Raw genomic sequence first — 17552 nt, 5'->3', positions numbered from 1 at the left:
AAATTGTATGATGGAATGGTCACTGGACCCACTGCAGTCCTCGTGCTTCAGGCAGTGACACTGGAGTGGCAGAGAGATGGATGGTGATGGCAAGACCCTCAGCTTTTTTCTAGTGTAGCCTTTCAGGCCACATTTAACAGTGATATAATATGATAAAACACACAATAAAACAAACAAAAATGTCATAATACTCTGCAGTTTTCAAATAGGCTAGAATGTGATATGGGTGGGAAAGTACAGATACCTGTAGTTGCTTTCCCTTCTTGATATTTGTGTGAAAGCCTGTATTTTTGCTTTGTACAATTGTGTTTTCACAGCAACTGAGATGAGCAAATGTGGCATATAGGGTGTACAGATAGTCACATTGCTTTCAGTGTGGTGACATGCATTTCCTCTCTTACAGTGGTAATGTGGCTCAGGCTTCTCTGGCTATATTTGGAAATATTCCTGGTTTAAAAAAAGAGAAAACACAACCACTGATAATGTGGACACAAGGGAAGAGAAACTGCTGGAGTGAAATACTTGGAAAGTCAGTTTTTATCATAGGGGAACATGCAAGGTTTTTTGTTTATTGTCATTACTTGTGAAGGCCAGTGACAACTGCATATACAACATACATGAGTGTCCAGCTTGTTGCCCTCACATACTTTTAATCTCTTTGTGGTGTTGAGAAAAAATTGTTGTACTCTAAGGACAAAGCTGAACAATCCTGTTAGTACCAAGATAAAAGAAAAACTGCATGTTATAACAAAAAGATGAAATTTAAGTGAATTTTCTGTAAAATAAAGCTTTTCCCCACTGAAAACATGGATGGAAACGTGCCAAGATAATCAATTTGAGTAGGTTTGAATACTTGGTGTCTTTATTAAAAATTCATAGGAAGTTGTCAGTCCTGCAGGAGCAGCTCCTAACCATTTGTTTGGAATCAGTCCTCGTGTGTATAGCAGGTTGTCTGGATTTCTTAACTACAGATGAAGAGCAGTTTATTTGTCTGCTCTGGCAGCCAAGGAGGGCAATGTCTGGGCCACAAGTAGGGAGTTGTGAAAGGAGGAGAAAGACAAGTCTTGTAGAGTAACTAATGAAGTTGTGGATAAATTTAATTAGATCTCTTATTCTGCAGCAGTGTCAGAACAGCAAAAATAGACAGTCCCTGGTTGTGTTATCACAGTCTCTCCAACTTTTCAGTCACAATTCACATCCTATCAGGTTTGGGATGATTTATAGAAGGTTATTGATAACTCCTCAGTGCAGCTTCTTGCATTCTGAGCCCTTGCAAGTGGAAGGCAGTGTCTGTGGCTTTCACACACACAGAGGCTCTCAGGCTGGGAGCTGACCTATTTCCAGGAAGAAGCAGTCAGCCAGCTAAGCCAAGAAAACTTGTTGGAAAGGAAGCGAGGAAGAAGGGTGGGAGGATTGTTACTAAATGAGGCATTGTTTCTCTTTTGTTCTGAGTGGTGCACTTGGGGGAGGTTTTCTGCCTGTAATTTATTTCTACTCTAAATGTTATGATTTCTGTTAATTATTAAGCAGTCTGAGATAGTGTAGCTGCTGTGAAGAAAAAGTTGGCCTCAAGACAGCAGAAAGTAAAACAATTAGATGCACTCGTAAAATGAAGACTTGCATTTTTCAAGCCTTTGTACACATACAAAATAGCAACAAAGAAACTGAAGTGAGGATTATACAATGTTTCACTGCCAATATAAAGAGCAGTGTCCTGCCAATCACTTTCTTTACTCTTTTTGAGTCCTGTAGAGGTTCACATTGTTTCTATTTAGGAGGTTGTTCTCAGTAAAAATCTGTTCAGTTTTAAATGAAACTTTTTTAGATTTAGAAACAGATTATAAAACTGCTGGTTTAGTATATGAGTATTTAGTATATGAGCTGGAGGTATCTACATGCAATTTTTTTTTTCAGTTATACTGACCACACTGGGTAAAGGTTAATATGCCTTTCCAGATTGAATTATAACTGGTCCTTTATTATCCTTACAGGTTGGGTTGGATTCTGTGTAGCCATTTGTGAGGATGCTAAAGACAGATAAAAAAAATTATTTTATATTTATGTTCATTTGTAGGAAAGTCCCAAACAGTGGAACCAATATAGAATTGCTCTTTTTACATGAAAACAATTTGATTTGCTATCCTTACCTGTGCATGCACACAATGCACATCCCAATACAGTATAGTGGATCACACTGAAGACTAGAATATTACAAAAGGAAAAAAGAGTTTCTTTTTTTTTGTGAAGATTTTGCTCATTACTGTGAGAATTGCCCAGTGGCTTCTGAAAGCCACAGTGAAGAACATCCATATTGCAATTCAATGGATTAAGGTAACTGCAAGTAGGTTGTTTTATTCTTTATGTTTTCACAGTCTTGTTAATAAAGCATGCAAAACACAACACATTATGAAAGCTGGGTAGTTCTTCTGTAAGAATACTTGACTAATTCCATTTGGATTATTGCTCTGATACTATATGTTCTGAATAATAAGCGAGTAATGTTACTCTTAAACCAAAATGTTGTTCAATTTAATAAAAAACAGTAAAGTAAGACTAAATATATTTAATATAAAATAAATACTTCTTGACTACCCTCTTTCATAACTTTATTGCTTCCCCTTCCTGCCTTCATTCCACATTCTGACTAATATTGCAAGGACAGTAGGTGCTTATAATGTGAGGGGGATCTGTAGGTGCCTGTACTCCCTCTCTAACTTTGGAATCTGTGAGCCAGCTTCAGCAAACTTTTGCAGAGGGATGAAAAAAAAACCAAAAAAAAACCAGCTGGGTATCAGGCTGAGACAAAAGTGTTTTTTCAAGTTCCCTGACAACTAAGGAGATCCAGTGTGGCTTTGAACAATACAAAATAGCTGAAAATCTGCCCCAAAGACAGCCCTTAGAAATATTTCAGTCATGGAGAAAGCTTGAACCAGAGTGTGCATCCACTGTGAGATGAAGTCAGTGGAAAACAACAGCTACAAGTTCTCTCATCCCTCCCACCCCTTTCTTTTCTCTGTCCTCAGCAGGGTCTGACAGGCTTCAGAGCCCTGCTGATGTGTGCTCTTTGGAGGTAAAAATCTTTGAGACCAAGAGAAAAATTTTCTTCATGGAATTTGTAGTGGCCCTCTTGGAGCAGTATAACCCTAAGGGGCAAAGCAAAGCCCTCTTCTGGAATGAATAGATATTTTTAAATAGGCCAGACTGAGCAATTAAGGCAATGTCAGCAGTACACATCTTAGTGGCTGCCAATCTAAGAAACTAATTCAGGAAACAGACAGTAGTCCAGTGGGGTATTAATTTTTCCACCAAAAACAATTTATAGATGAAAAACCATAGTGCACAGTTTTAGCATAATGCTAGTTCACGGCTTGCTTTTCTTCAGTGACTACGTACTTACCCCTTTCACCCCCAAATCCCTCAGCAGGCTGCTGACCTTGAGTTTGGGGTTTGGGGGTGGGCTGCCCTGCTGGAGCTGGCAGCAGGGGCAGTGGTCATAGCTGTGGGTGTGCTGCCATGCAGAGGGGAGCTGCCAAGGGTGCTCCCCTGGCATCACGGCTGACACAAATGCTCACTCACAGAGACAAAGGGTTACTCAGCTGGGTTATATAACAAACTTTCTCTGGTTTACAGTTAGCAGTTGTTCAAAGAAGTGAACACCGTAACGTTGAGGAAAAAAGGCGAACTTTCCTACTGGCAAGGTTAATGTTAGATAAATTTAAAACTTAGTGTGTGGTGGGTCTTATAGACTCAGTGGTCAAAGTCCATTCTCTTGAGTCCAAAGAGTCCAAAGTCGTCTTTTTTCTTGATACTGTCTTTGCTAGACTTGTCTGATGGAGAGCTGTAAATAGCAACAGCAGACAATGCCTCTGTTTGACTGGATATTTTAATAATAGGTGAGACTTGGCATAACTGAGGCTGTGTAATTATGGTGTTTTGTAATTTATTGCCTTCTTAAATTGGCATGTTACCTTTGCAGTGTAGTAAAATGTGATTGAAAATTCAATCTTTACTTAGAATGAAAACAAAATGACACATTTATTATGATACTTATGGTACAAAATATAGACTAATATTATGTTCACTGCATTCTATAGAGTTTTATAAACTTATTTCACCAAATGAAATAATCAAATACATAAAAATCTGATTTTACTTTTTTATCCTGTTGATTTTTTATGCTTTCTAATCTGAATAATGGGTTTCAATCAAACAGCTATTATAGTCTTAATATCAAAAGATTGATTATCAAACAGACATTTTTTGCTTGATCACTTTAAGCTGTGAGCTTTGCTTACAGAATCAAAAAATTATTGGGTGTACCTAATATGGGCTTTTACTTCATTAAAACTTGCTTCAGCTTGTAGTGCAAACATAATGAAGCAAACAGAAGGCATTAGAGCTATCATTAGGCATGTCATTTATAGTTACAGAAGAATTCCCACAGGTTAAGGCTTAAAGGTGCCAAGTCATAACATGTATTATTTTTCATCCTACTAGGAGAAAAAAAATCTTGGTGTTAAAGTATAAAATCAGCTATGTACCTGCACTGCAGCTCCCATGGCTCACACTGCAATAATGCAGTTGCTGAAATATGGGAATCCCCAGGAAAAAAAAACCACTGTGCAAAGATATACTAGAGTTTATTAGCAAGCTTACAGTTTCTTTTATCCCATTAGGGTTTTTTTTTTCTTGCACTTCCCATCTGAAGCTTGACGTTGGGACTGTGCTACTTACGGAAGGTGTTCTCTTTAAACTGAACTGCCCAAGCACCCTTTCCAGTGGAGAAGAACTGCTGCTTTTGAAGTCTGCAGAGGGGCTTTCAGAAGCTTTAGGCTTGTATCTGGCTTCCTTTGTTCCACACAGTCTGTTTACATGATTGTAAATAAAGTGCCATTTACAGACAGAAGTTAGGAAGTGCATTTTTACCTGCCCAACCAATCTCTCATCACGATCATTAGGTCACAAAGTAGAAGTCTGTCACCAGAAGCTATCAAAACCCAGATAGTGAATTAGTTTTCTTTATTTCAAGATTCTTAAATTATCAAAGTTCATTGCCTGGAGGCAGCAACAGATACTGAATCGTTCCAGCCTAGAATGTACAGTACTTTGAACCTAAATACTTCAATGATTGGCACCCTTTTAATGCATAAGAGACCCTCTTATTTTGCACAGGCTTAAAATAGGTTTAAAGGAAACTTAGAATTTTCTCTTTTTTTGGCTGCAAATGCTTGAGTTTCTTTTTATGCATACTATATTAAGATAGATGTACAAAATGGATAAAAGTTGTTCTTTTAGTGTAAGCACCATATACAATGGAGGAAAACAGGAGGAAAAATGCCTACTATATTATTGCCAGTATGTGCTTGCTAGGCCCAAGCCAACTAAGATTTTTGTAGAGTAGATATAAAATACCTGCTGATGATTATAAAAGTGTAGAATTTAAAATGTGACTGAGATATGCTGAAACTAGGTTCTTTTGATAATGGTTGTGCTGAGCCAGATGGCCTTTGCCAAAATTTCTACGTTGATTTTTGCAAAGCAGTTGTGACTGAGAGACAAAGCTGATCTGTAAGAGCACTGCAGAACACAGTGTGCCTTCAGAGGCTGGGTTTTATGATTGCTTTTTTTTTTTTTTTTTGATCTCTTTTCACTGTCCTTTACTGGCTGCCTGTCTGGAAAGTGAACACGGTAGAGGCAACACTGAAGAGACCTGTGACCTGGCAGATACCTTTTCATTATTCCAGCTATACATTTTTGCTCTCAAAGAGCAGTGCTCTGATGCTGCAGTCATGCAAATGATTAAAAAGAATAAAATCAAGCCTGAGTGGTAAATAGGAAGAATGGGTGAAATGGTTAAGTGAGAAGAAGGTGTGGGTCACTGAGAAGAGGAAAGGACATTGCTTTTGTTAGCTGTGGTGGAGCCCAGTGGAACTACAAGAGTTGAAGCTTCCCAGTGCAGGGACGGGCAGTGTCCTTGCTCCTTGGAATCCGCCCCCATCCTGGAGAAAATAGGACCTCAGACATTCAGGGATGGATGCTGCACACCAGTGGGAGGTCAAGGGAGGAGATGAACAGGCAACACATGACCCAGCACACATTTTGCTGACCCCATCTGACTTGTCACAGCACCCCAGGGGAATCTGAGCCATGGGGAGTTTCCTTTAGGCTGTTGGCTGTCATACCTGCTTCCTGTACTTTTACAGAGCTCTGGAGGAAATTTTTGCCCTCCTTGTAGCATTTAATAAAACTCTTACCTTGGATGTAAATTAGAAACATCTTCCATGTATTTTCACCAAAGCTGTCCAGTGCACTCAGCAGTGTTACCATTTGGCTTGCAGTGCGATTTGCCTATAAGTGTGTAACAGTCCAGACAGTCAGGAGTTTTTCTCTAAATGCCACTGGATTTTGGGTCAGACTGGAACTGTTTATCATTCTAGATTGCTTCCATCTCTTACTTCAAAAGCCAGAGTTTATTTTCTTGTGGAGTATATAATGTGGAGGGTTCTTCTTTGGTATTTACATGAAGGATGGCACTGTGATATAGTCTCCTGGGGCCTCTTGAGAATGGGACACTGCTAAGTCATGCTTGATTTCTGATTGAAGATAATACAATTGAATAATTGACACAAAAATAAAACAAAACAGGATATGACATGAAAAAATATTATTATAAAATACAAGTATATTAGAACACAAAGGAATTACTGGCAATTGTCTATTACTATCTCAATAGGAGATAGTCCTGTCCTCAAAACCGAGACATAAACTGTGGTTATATGAGCTAGTGTTTAGTGTCAAAAGGCTTGGAAAACACAGAGTAATGAGTCTGTACATATTCTCTTCTCCAGTCTTAAATAGCTTGACTCAGGAAATACATTTATCTCTAAGGATGTTTCTCAAGGAACTGTTCTTCTAGCAAAGGATGACTTCTTGCTTTCCAGAGCCTGACTGTAGGTAGTGGTTGTTTGAGATAACTAATATATGATTTCCTGTTTTGAATTTGTGGTGAAAAAGTAGTAACTCTTTTGGAGTTGTATTTAGTCTTCTGCTAGTGATGTTTCTGTTTTGAATTCTGTGGGCAAGAGAACAAAATACATTGACACTTTTTTCAGGTCATGAACTTTGCCTGCAAGCCTGTGGTTGTGAATTTAATATTTTCACTATGATTTTATTATCATTATTACTATTACAGTTCATCTACTGTGATGGGCTGTTTCATGCTGATATAAGCCCTGTTAACCTCTCTTCCAAAGCTTCTCCTGGGACCTGGGAGAAAGTGATACCAATAGCAAGCTCTCTGCCCATCAAAACTAGAGAAATGGTTAGAATCTGAGATTATATTTTTAAGATGCCATCCCTCCTTAAAGTGTCCTGGTTGTCAGGGATTATTGAAAAGCCTACTTCTTTACAACACAGTGACTCATACTAAATAACTGAGGCATATTTATGTGTAAAGCAGATAAAACTCATTCTGTCTGGGCACACAGGAAGGGAGGGGAAACATGAGGGATGTTGTTTAACCCATGAGCAACTCTGTGAACCTGCCTCATCTGGGAACCTCAGGGAGTAGCTGCACAGTGCAACCACAAGTCATGATTCCTTCCATCATTGCCATTTTTGGAGCTCTAAGGGGTTCCTCAGCAGGGCTGTAGCTTGTTCCTGGGTTCCCACTGTTGTCTCAGTCCTTCCAGCTCCACGCTGGGGAAGAAGTTACCTACTCACAGCAGGAATTACCTACTCCCTCATGGGAGTCTGGCCTTTTCCCTGCAGCCTTCCTAGTGGATATTCTCCTAGATATCTACCTATAGTTCTTGATCAGAAAAAAAAAAATAAATCAAGCCCTTTATGGATGAAGAGTGGACCCCCATATGCTACAAAATCAACTTTGTCCCCAGTCCACATTGCTAGTTCCTTCCAAAATGTCATGGAATGGTACACCATTTTTCTCAGGCACATAAGTGCCCAAGGAAAAGCAATTAAGAACAAAGAACACAACTCAGTAGAGTTGCAATGTTAAATGTCACGATTTATTAATGCTCTTCTACCTTGCATGTTTGTATTTCTAAGTTTTCCTGTTTGGACAACTGTTCAGACTGTTTGGACTGAAAACAAAGCCTTCTGGCATGATAATGAAATGACTCAAAAACTTAGGTTTTCTGATGCAGCAGATAATCTCATTTTTATTCCAGTGGCACAAACTAAAATATAAACAGTATTAACAAGTACAGTCAGGGCATTTTGTCTGAGCATGGAAAGTCAAGGTGAATGGAGTGGCAGCTGTCCAGTGATGGTCACAAGTGGTGTTCTCCAGGGCTTAGTTTTGCCTTGATGTCTCCATTGCCTGGGTGAGGGGATCAGATTTTGGGTGACATCAGGATGAGTGGTGGGAGTGTTGATCTGGAGGGCAGGAAGGCTCTGCAGAGGGATCTGGACAGGCTGGATCACGGGCTGAGGTCAGTGGGGTGAGGTTCAACAAGGCCAAGTGCCAGGTCCTGCCCTTGGGTCACAACAGCCCCAGGCAGGGCCACAGGCTGGGACAGAGTGGCTGGAAAGGACCTGGGGCTGCTGGTGACAGTGACTGAAGATGAGGCAGGGTGTGTCCAGGGGGCCAAGAAGGCCAAGGGCACCCTGGCCTGGATCAGCAATTGGTGTGTCCAGCAGGAGCAGGGCAGGGATTGTCCCCCTGTGCTGGGCACTGCTGAGGCCACACCTGGAGTGCTGTGTCCAGTTCTGGGCCCTCACTGCAAGAAAGACACTGAGGGGCTGGAGAGAGTCCAGAGAAGGGCAATGGAGCTGGGGAAGGGTCTGGAGCACCAGTCCTGTGAGGACCAGCTGAGGGAGCTGGGGGTGTTTATCCTGGAGAAAAGGAGTCTCAGATGTGACCTTATCACTCTCTACAACTGCCTGAAAGGAGACTGTGGGAAGGGGGTCAGTGTCGTCTCCCAGGCAACAAGCAGTAGCACGAGCAGAAAAGAGCTCAAGCTGCACCAGGGAAGGCTTAAACTGAACATTAGGAAAAATTTCTTCTTGGAAAAATTTGTCTAATATTGAAACACTCTGCCCAGGGAAGGGGTGGAATCACCATCCCTGAAAGTTTTAGTAGATTTGTAGATGTAGCACGTGGGGACACAGTTTGTTGGTGGATTTGGCAGTGGTTGAGTAAGGGCTTAAGTAAAAGACTGTGTGATTCTTGTGTACCTCAGCAGACTGTTGATGTGTTTGCTGTGCCATAAACTTAACTTATGGCTGAAGGTAAAGGAGAATAACAGAGCTCTGAATCACACATTTTGCCTCTATTCAGCTAAAACAATCCCTCCAGTAACGCTGCAACTTTTGTTAAGGCAAAAAGTGAATGAGTGATTGATTTCTGCCCATAGTAATACAACACACATCAAGAGTGCTAGGGAGGCATTTCACATGACCAGGGTACTGTAGCAAAAACATTGTTTTTTCAAGCATGTGTCAAAGGCTGTATTTATTTTCTTCTGCTGGTGGAGCTGTGCCAGATGATGAGCCTTTTTCACTGGGATCAAAATTCTTCTTTAATTGCTTCTGTGATAACCATAATATTTCTGTTAACAGGCATTCTTCATAAGTGCTGTGAAGCCTACAATATTGGGCTCCTGGAAGCAAAAATATTTTCTGGTCCACCAAGAGAGCAGTTTGGATATGCAGTTCAACAGTTTATAAATGAACAAGGCAAATGGTAAGCAGTTTGAATAGCTTGGTTTATGTCTAGCTAAAAGGTTAAGTAAAAAATATTGCAACTCTTAATATTTCTTTTATAATTCCACATTTCATTTAAAAGGATTCTGGATAATTCATTTTTATATTAGAGCTATCTTTTTACAAATAAATACTTAATGTTATTAAAAGTTGAGATATTCTAAAAAGCTGAGATATTCTAAAAACGTATGAATGAGATGGTTCATGCTTTTTTCCTTAACACCATATGACCTGAGGTCTTTCTTATAGTAACATTTTACTTCATCTCCAATATACTGATTTCCTTAGGCTTACAATTTCTCTAGAATTTTAACTTGCATTTCATTCCTTTGTGTACCCAGAGAATCTTTGTTACACTTTATATAAATGTGGGATATTTTTCAATTTTGACATTATTAAGGTCAAAACAAATTATTAGGTCTGGTGAGTTCTAATTATTAATATTAAATTAAATTAAATGGATATAATTTTGTGTGTGATACAGTATTAACTGTTTTCTTTCTCAAGGGATGGTGTATTTGGATGTATATGATAACACAATCACAGCAAAGTATTGTGTCTGCTACATCTCTTCAGCCACAAAATTTGAACTGAAATCCACTGTTGCCACAACATGCGGCTTGACAAGCAATTAGTAAAATATTGTTCCTGGTAATGTTGGTTTCAAAAAGAACTTCAACATATTACTAGAAGTAAGCACATTGAGTGGAAGACACATTGCTTCCTCTTCTGCAACCTCAGCAGTCACAAAGCTTAAGGTGTCTTTGCGTATGAGGACTGTAAGTCTTTGAGAATAGGTGAGAAGAAATGAACTCTTAATTGGTTTCTGTGTACCTGGGTTTAAGTCTAGAGCAGAAAGCCACGCCAGATTATAGATGTTATGATCTGCTGAGACACTTCAGAGCTGTCAGCCTCCATGGACAGGAGCTGTGTGAGAACCCAAAGAGCAGCAAACTGCCTGTCCTGCCCAAGTGACAGCAGGCTCAGTAACTGCGCTTTTCTCAGGAAAGAGGAAGTAAGATGTCGAAATCTGAAATCCATGAAAATAGATGGGAAAATGTATTGTGCAGTTAAAGTTTGAGAAAGCTGGCTCGGAACTGCTGGGATGTTTGTGATGGCACTTCTGGGGGGCAGTGCGTGCTGCCGTGGGCTGCACAACAAACCACCCCCAACTTCCCAAAGGTGTTTGCTGCCAGGGACCAGGAAGCACCAGCAGAGCTGGATCCTCTGAATTGAAACCTTGGCCTTTCCTCTCCCTCAGCTAGGTGGACTTCCAACCCACCCCCACCCTTCAACTGATGCTGTGGTGGCTTCTCACCACCGTTTTCTGCCTGCTTTAATTGTGTGTTTAGTCACCCATAGATCAGAGAGCGCTTTAAAAAACCCCAAAAATCAACAAACCAAAAAACCCACAAACAAACAACAACAAAAACAAACAAGCAAAACAAACCACCCAAAAAACCCTAACTTCTGTGTAAAGCCATTGAAGGAGAACAAGAATGTGTGCCTGTAGTGAATTGAAAGGGGTTTTTTGCCTCCTACATGGAGGAATTGCCTTGTGTTTTATACATCTTGTGAGTTTTTCTGTAAGCTTGCGGAAGAAACAATAGCTGCCTGATCCATTCAAGCTATTTACATTTTATATTTCCCTCTTTTAGTTTTGCTTCTAATATAAAAGCTCCTCTACTACCACTTTCTTGGATAATGTATGCTGGATAGAAGGGAAAAAAAAGTAACTTTGGTTTAATTTTTCCTACCTTACAGAGTCTTAGAATCCTTTAGACTGGAAAAGACTTTCATAATCATGAATTTCAACCAATCTTCTCCAAAGTATATGTGTATTTTGAATCTGGTAAACTTTTCAGTGTGTAGGCACTTCACCATTAGTTTTTTCACTGCATCACTGTCTCCAAAAATCAAGGAGATTTTATTAACTTGTGCTCAAGTAACTAGGACTTGTTAGAGACTCTTCAGTGAAGAAAAGCCCTTTTCAGTCTTCCACTCAAAAAATTATTAGGCAAACTTAAAAAAAAGTGAGTCACGTTCTACTGTCTTGTTCTGTTCATTTCTAGGCTATTTTTATTTTCTTGGGACAATAGAGCTTTCTCCTGTATGCATTAAAAAACAAACAAACAAAAAAACTCCCTAAAACCCAAATCAAAAAAAACCCCAACCCAAACAGAGCACTCAATCTCTTTCATGTTGTTCAGTAGAGTTGTTTTCTCCTGTGAGCAATGCAGAGGCTGCAGTCCGTGCACAGAGTTCTTGTTGACGTGGCTGAACTGGGAACAAGATAAACAGTCTGAGATAAGATCAGGATGATTTTTTTGTCTGAGGGGGGCATTTATATATGCTTTTGTGAAGAGATTGTCACTGTGCACCAAGAATGTAGTGTATTAGAAAGCTCTTTTTAGGCACAGGGAGTGGGGCTGCTCACCACACCATGTGCTGCTGGGGTGCCATCTCTCCCCAAAAGAGGTTTTCCAGAATCTGAGGTCCACCAGAAATTTTATCACTTTCTAGATTTTGCTTAATGAGTTCAAAGGGTGCTAAATAAAATACAGTTTTAAAAATCCTCCTGTACTCTCTCAAAGAGTAGAAAAGAGAGATACAGAAATACAGCAGATGCTAGTTATATTACAGCAGTATTTCTGGGAGGTGCATCTCCTGAGGCAGTAAGAACTAAAGAAATGATAAAGGAAGAATTTTTGCAGAATTGGTACTGGTTTTTGCTTTTCCTTGGAGATGAGTTCAGAGAGAAGAGGGAAGGCAGACCAAAATGGAGTGCAGGACTGTTGAAGAGTTTGGCACATGTTGGGATGCTGTGACACACACCACCAGAATGACTTTTTTGTGCTAGGGACAGACCATCCAGGATAATTGAGCACTGGTCAGCTGTGCATTGATGAGCCTTGATGGCATGTGGTGCTCAAAAATAAGGACAAACTTGCAAGTCAAGCACAGCTTAAGCTTTTCACAGTGTCTGGTGCGAATTTTAAAATGGGAGCTCTTTAATGAACTCGAGAGAAACTGTGAATACCAATGGAACTCATCAATTAGAAAAGCAGTTCACCATACAAGTAATTAGCCACCACAGAAATATAATTCACTTTATGCTGTGGTTCTCCCTGTCAAGAGGTCATCTGCATTTGAATCTTAAATTGAGACTAAAACTTCTGTTATTTAATAAATATAATCTTTTAGAAAGCTAGATTGTACCCTGTCAAGTTCATCTTGAATGTGCATTCCCTGAACAGCAGCTGACATTACATCCTTCAGAGATAACAGTATTTACTCCACACTGAGAGTTGGTTTTATAGTTGTCTCAGGTGAGGAAGACTGAAATAGTTGAAGATAGGTGTTAAAATGCTTTTTCCTGCACACATGTGTCTTCAGACACATGCTCAGCTGTGTCTGTGTGCTTAGAATTTGCAATTTAAAAAATTATTTTGATTTTGAATTTATATAGAGGGACTTTTTTGTCTTAAAATATTTTGTTTCAGCTCACATGTCAGTAATGACACCTTAATATACAGTGCACTTACTGATGTATGACATGATTATTGCACTACCAGAAGTAGTTTCAATAATCATTGCCTACTGCTCACTGGTCACCAAATATAGTGGCCTTTCTCCTAATGTTCTGTGTTGCCTCTTCAGACCAATAAGGTATTTTGCCAAAAAGGCTCATTTCTGTATGAACTTCTATTGAAATAATTATGTTTTCAAAGCTTTCTGATTTTAATGAGGAAGGCCATTTCTTTTTAGGAGGGTATTTTTTTTCCCCTAACAGAAGCTGCCATTGTTGCAGCTCTGTCTTTTCAGTGCCAGAACTACTGCTAATGCTGAGTTCTTTACCCAGTTTTGTTTTCCCTGACTGTATGCACCACAGTTTGCCCTTTTCCTGCTTGAAGGAACTCCGGCTGTTTTCTTCTAGGACTTCTGAGTTTGTCACTCAGACTGTCTTGCCATAGCTCACTGTAATTTTTAAACTTTTGATTCTTGTTGAAAGGATCAAAAGTTTTAGACTGTGAGAAGTGTTTTACTGTGTGTAGAGAAGCATCTTTGACCGTAAAGAGTTTTCTGGTCTTCATATCTACTTACCACTTCCTGTAATTATAGGAAAAAAGGCCAGATGGTCTAAGAGGTTCTTTCTACTTTTATTTTCCTATTAGCCATCTTTGTGTTTAGAAAACAAAACAAAACACAACACAATAAAAACCAAATACATGAAAAGAGAGGGGGGAAAAAAAAGAAACCAGAAAATATAAAACATGCTCTGACAACAGCTGGGAATTCAGCCCACTGCTATGAATTCTGATTTTGCTTTCTGCTACATCACAGTTTGCTGATTACTAGCTTTGTCATGGTGTAATTTCCCAGACATAATTCGTGTTACACTTTGATCTGCCACTCCTGCAGCTTGTGTGGTAAGGCATTGCTGCTGAACTTCATTTGACTTCCTGTGCCATTGCTTTATATACAGTGTTGGAGAATGAGTAGGGAGATGAATAATAACATCAGTAGCAATATTACGTTATACTCTCTATAGTATTTTGTGAAGACAGTCTACAAGGACAAGTAAAGAAGTTTTGTAAAAACAAATATTTAACTCATGGCTGAAAAAGAACCTTAATTAATACATTATGCATGGTACAGTTTATTGGGAAATAAGCATTCTCAAGTATTTTAGTACTACACTCTTGCATTCTTTCCTGATATATTCCATTTCAGTTTGTCTCATGCATCCTGTCTAATTACAGTAAAAAAAAAATTGTAGCTAGCAGGATGCTAACCAGATACTCCCTTGCTATCTTCATTTCTGATGTTTCAGAAAGATACACATGCATTTTCCCAGAGCAGTGTTGTGTAACTCCCTACTGTAATGGTTTATGTTAATTTTGAAAGGCAAGTAGGACTTTCTGATTTCTTATGTAGATTAAGGCTGGTATTAAATATAAGGCAAAGAATACAAAAGAAATAGAAATTATGTTATTTCCTAGAGCCTTTAAGGCTGGCAATTAAAAGTAGAGGGTTAAACTTGGCATAAGTCAGTTAATAATTTTTTTTCTCAGGCATGTATTGATGACAGGTTAGGCTAGTTAAGTCAAATAATGGAATGGGTTTAATAGCTCTGTTCATTTCTGAAAATCACCATCAGTATCAGTCAGTTCTAAGTGTGAATTCAGTGTATAGAGTGGCGTCTTTTGTCCTGCCAATGTAGGTATGACGTTGAGATTCACAGACTCTGCAAACCTACAAGGAATACAGAAAAATAAGTTAATAAAATAAGTTAATAAAATAAATTCCAGTAAAAAGGAGTGCAAGACAAATGAAAGACAAAAATAATTTTCTTTACTTGGGACAGGTTTAAATTTGGATTTAAAATGAGAAAAGTTCATCTTATTTGATCTTACATTTTCCTGTTTGTACCATGCAGTAGCTCCAAGGTTTGCTTCAGGGGTACCAAAAGTAAAAATATCTTGTGGATATCAAGTTTTAGAAGTCATGGTTCCTTGATATAAGCAGATGTCTGGATTGCAGTTAATGCTGAGGGCAGGGAAAATGGGAGGCAAATAATGCCCGTGAAATGAACAAAAGTGTGCATGCTGAAAGGAGAGAACAGCTTTTAGCAAATGCTAAAGTGGGGATGATGTTTGTCTCTAGTTTATGTCAGTAGATGGGGTATAGGTTGGAATTAGCTTGGAGTAGTTAGGCTTGGATTTGGGGTGAGCTGGTGCTCAACCATGCTTCTGTTCCTCTTCTTCTCACTCATTCTTCTTGTGAGGGAAGCTGTATGGTCTGAGCTCTCAGGACCTGTGGCTGCAGAGCTCTGCCAGCACAACACAGAATTTCACACTGAATTTCATGACCAGATGGGAGTGGTTGCAGGGGGTATTTCCAAGATACAAAGCTATTCTCTGAACAGTAGCTGTCATCCTGCAAGGACTCTGAAATATGTTTTCCCTTCTGGGAAACTTGGAAAAAAAATACAAGTGTTTATAAATGTACACAGTGCAATGTTCAACTTGACAGTTAATGCTGAAAAGCTGCTCCAGTTTCAGATATTGCACATGCAGTGTTGCCATCTATTTTAAAACTGTTTCCTGTTTCCACAAAACCTCCTATCCCTTCTCTCTCATCAGCCCAGTTAGCGTTTTATACCCCTACCTAATTCAGTAATGCCTAACAAGGTGGGAGACTGTTAACACCATGTCTTCCTCCTGCTCTTCATCCTTTTTCCTCCCACTATTGACCAGCTCCAGCCCTCTGTGTCACTGCAAGTATTTGCAGATTATCTGTTATCTGTTGGCACATGACCAGTGCAGTAGTTTCTTATGAGCTCTGTTTATTTTGTGCTGAGCTTTGGAGTTTCTGGTTTCCACTCTGCTGAAAAGGCTCAGAAACACAAAATAACAATAAAATCAGAGGCCTCCTCACAGCTACTGCAATGTACATTGTTTTGATAGAGAAAGGTGTTTATATGAACCTAAGTTGCATATTTAGAAATGCTAGAAGTACACAAAGTCCTGTGCCTGCTGCCTGCGTGATCACCCTTTTCCAACAAGGTAATGGAGAAGAGTTAGGCATTCTTAAAATACACAGGCACACAAGAAAGAGAACCTGAAATCAAACCCCCAGCTGAACGGATAAAATAATGTTGTGTTTAATCGAGGTGAAATAAACTGTAAAAAGAAAACGCAGTTAGCAGTATTTTTTCTGAGCAAACAAGAAAAGTCTAAACCCCTTTCTTGTGCATCTAAAACTTTTTTTTTCATAACCATTTTATTCACACTAGTAATAATATCACAGCAGTAAAATCAGATGATCCCAAAGAAGTTAATATGACCTACAGAAATTGCTTTGAACTACTATAATTTCACTTTTTTAATAGTGTAGGTATATTTGTGTTAGCTACCTATAAAATTTTAGAGAATAGCAATTTTGCTTTAAACAACCTATTGACCAACTAAAAGAAGATGTTTTCTAATGGAACTCAATGTTCTGTCTTGGGGCCCCATTGCTTGTCTTCCTACAGTCTCCAAAACACATTAATTGCTACCATGGATTGTTCTGTTTGAAAATAGTCATATTGCTGCTGGAGCAAATACCCCTAATCCCTGCTTTTCAATAATCTATTTTATTTTTAATAACCCTTGAAGTCATCGTCTTTTGATGAAAAATAAGTGTTCTTAAGCAGTATTCCCAGAAGGTGAACTTAACAGTTTTGTGGAGGCTTTCAGATAAAAATTAAAAGAGTCTTGAGGGGCAGATACTGGGGGAAACCTTATGGCAGATGAAGAAATGAGTCAGAGAACGTGAATCACTTTGTGCTGCAGGCAAAATTATCATAAGTATTAACTTTCTTGTTCAGGATTACACACTTCTGCAGCATATTGTTACCACCTGCAGTATTTTCCTTCTGACTCAGTGTTATCAAGGTGTGGTAGTGCTCAAGCTCAGACATAAGTGTTTGATTGTTGCTGAGCAGATCCTGTAGAAAATGCTTCTTATCAGTTAAAAGAATAACCTAAAAGGAAGCAGTTAACTATTAACTGATAGAACAATAAGTGATACGTGTCTCAATCCCCAACATATATATTCTTCTAAAATTTTATGTATCTATGTATATTAGTACCTTCACTATATTTCTTCTGACCTATGACATGATGTCACATTAAAAACAGTACATGTGTTTGAGGCAAATGAATCCCCAAAGGCTCTCCCATTCTTCTCCACCAAAGCTGTCCCTGGTGAATCCAGTGTAGTGAATTGACATGCAAGTACCGCTCCTGGACAGTTCCAGAGAAGACTTCTACAGCTGA

The 17552-nt window shown here is 39.1% G+C and overlaps 1 protein-coding gene across 1 annotated transcript in view; it reads left to right on the top strand.

Moving 5' to 3' along the window:
* Window positions 1-9506: 9506 nt before the first annotated feature.
* Window positions 9507-17552, top strand: part of ITGA2 (integrin subunit alpha 2) — a gene marked incomplete at its 5' end in the record, with an annotated part of 48998 nt that continues 40952 nt past the window's right edge. Inside the window, one exon of the mRNA XM_083883730.1 lies at window positions 9507-9706. Within this exon, the coding sequence (XP_083739856.1) occupies window positions 9507-9706 (200 nt within the window). The remainder of the gene's footprint in view (window positions 9707-17552) is intronic.

Source organism: Zosterops lateralis, assembly GCF_965231275.1.
Source record: "Zosterops lateralis genome assembly, chromosome: Z".
Classification (NCBI taxonomy): domain Eukaryota; kingdom Metazoa; phylum Chordata; class Aves; order Passeriformes; family Zosteropidae; genus Zosterops; species Zosterops lateralis.
The sequence above is the reverse complement of the archived record's forward strand: the minus strand, read 5'-3'. Positions and strand labels throughout refer to the sequence as shown.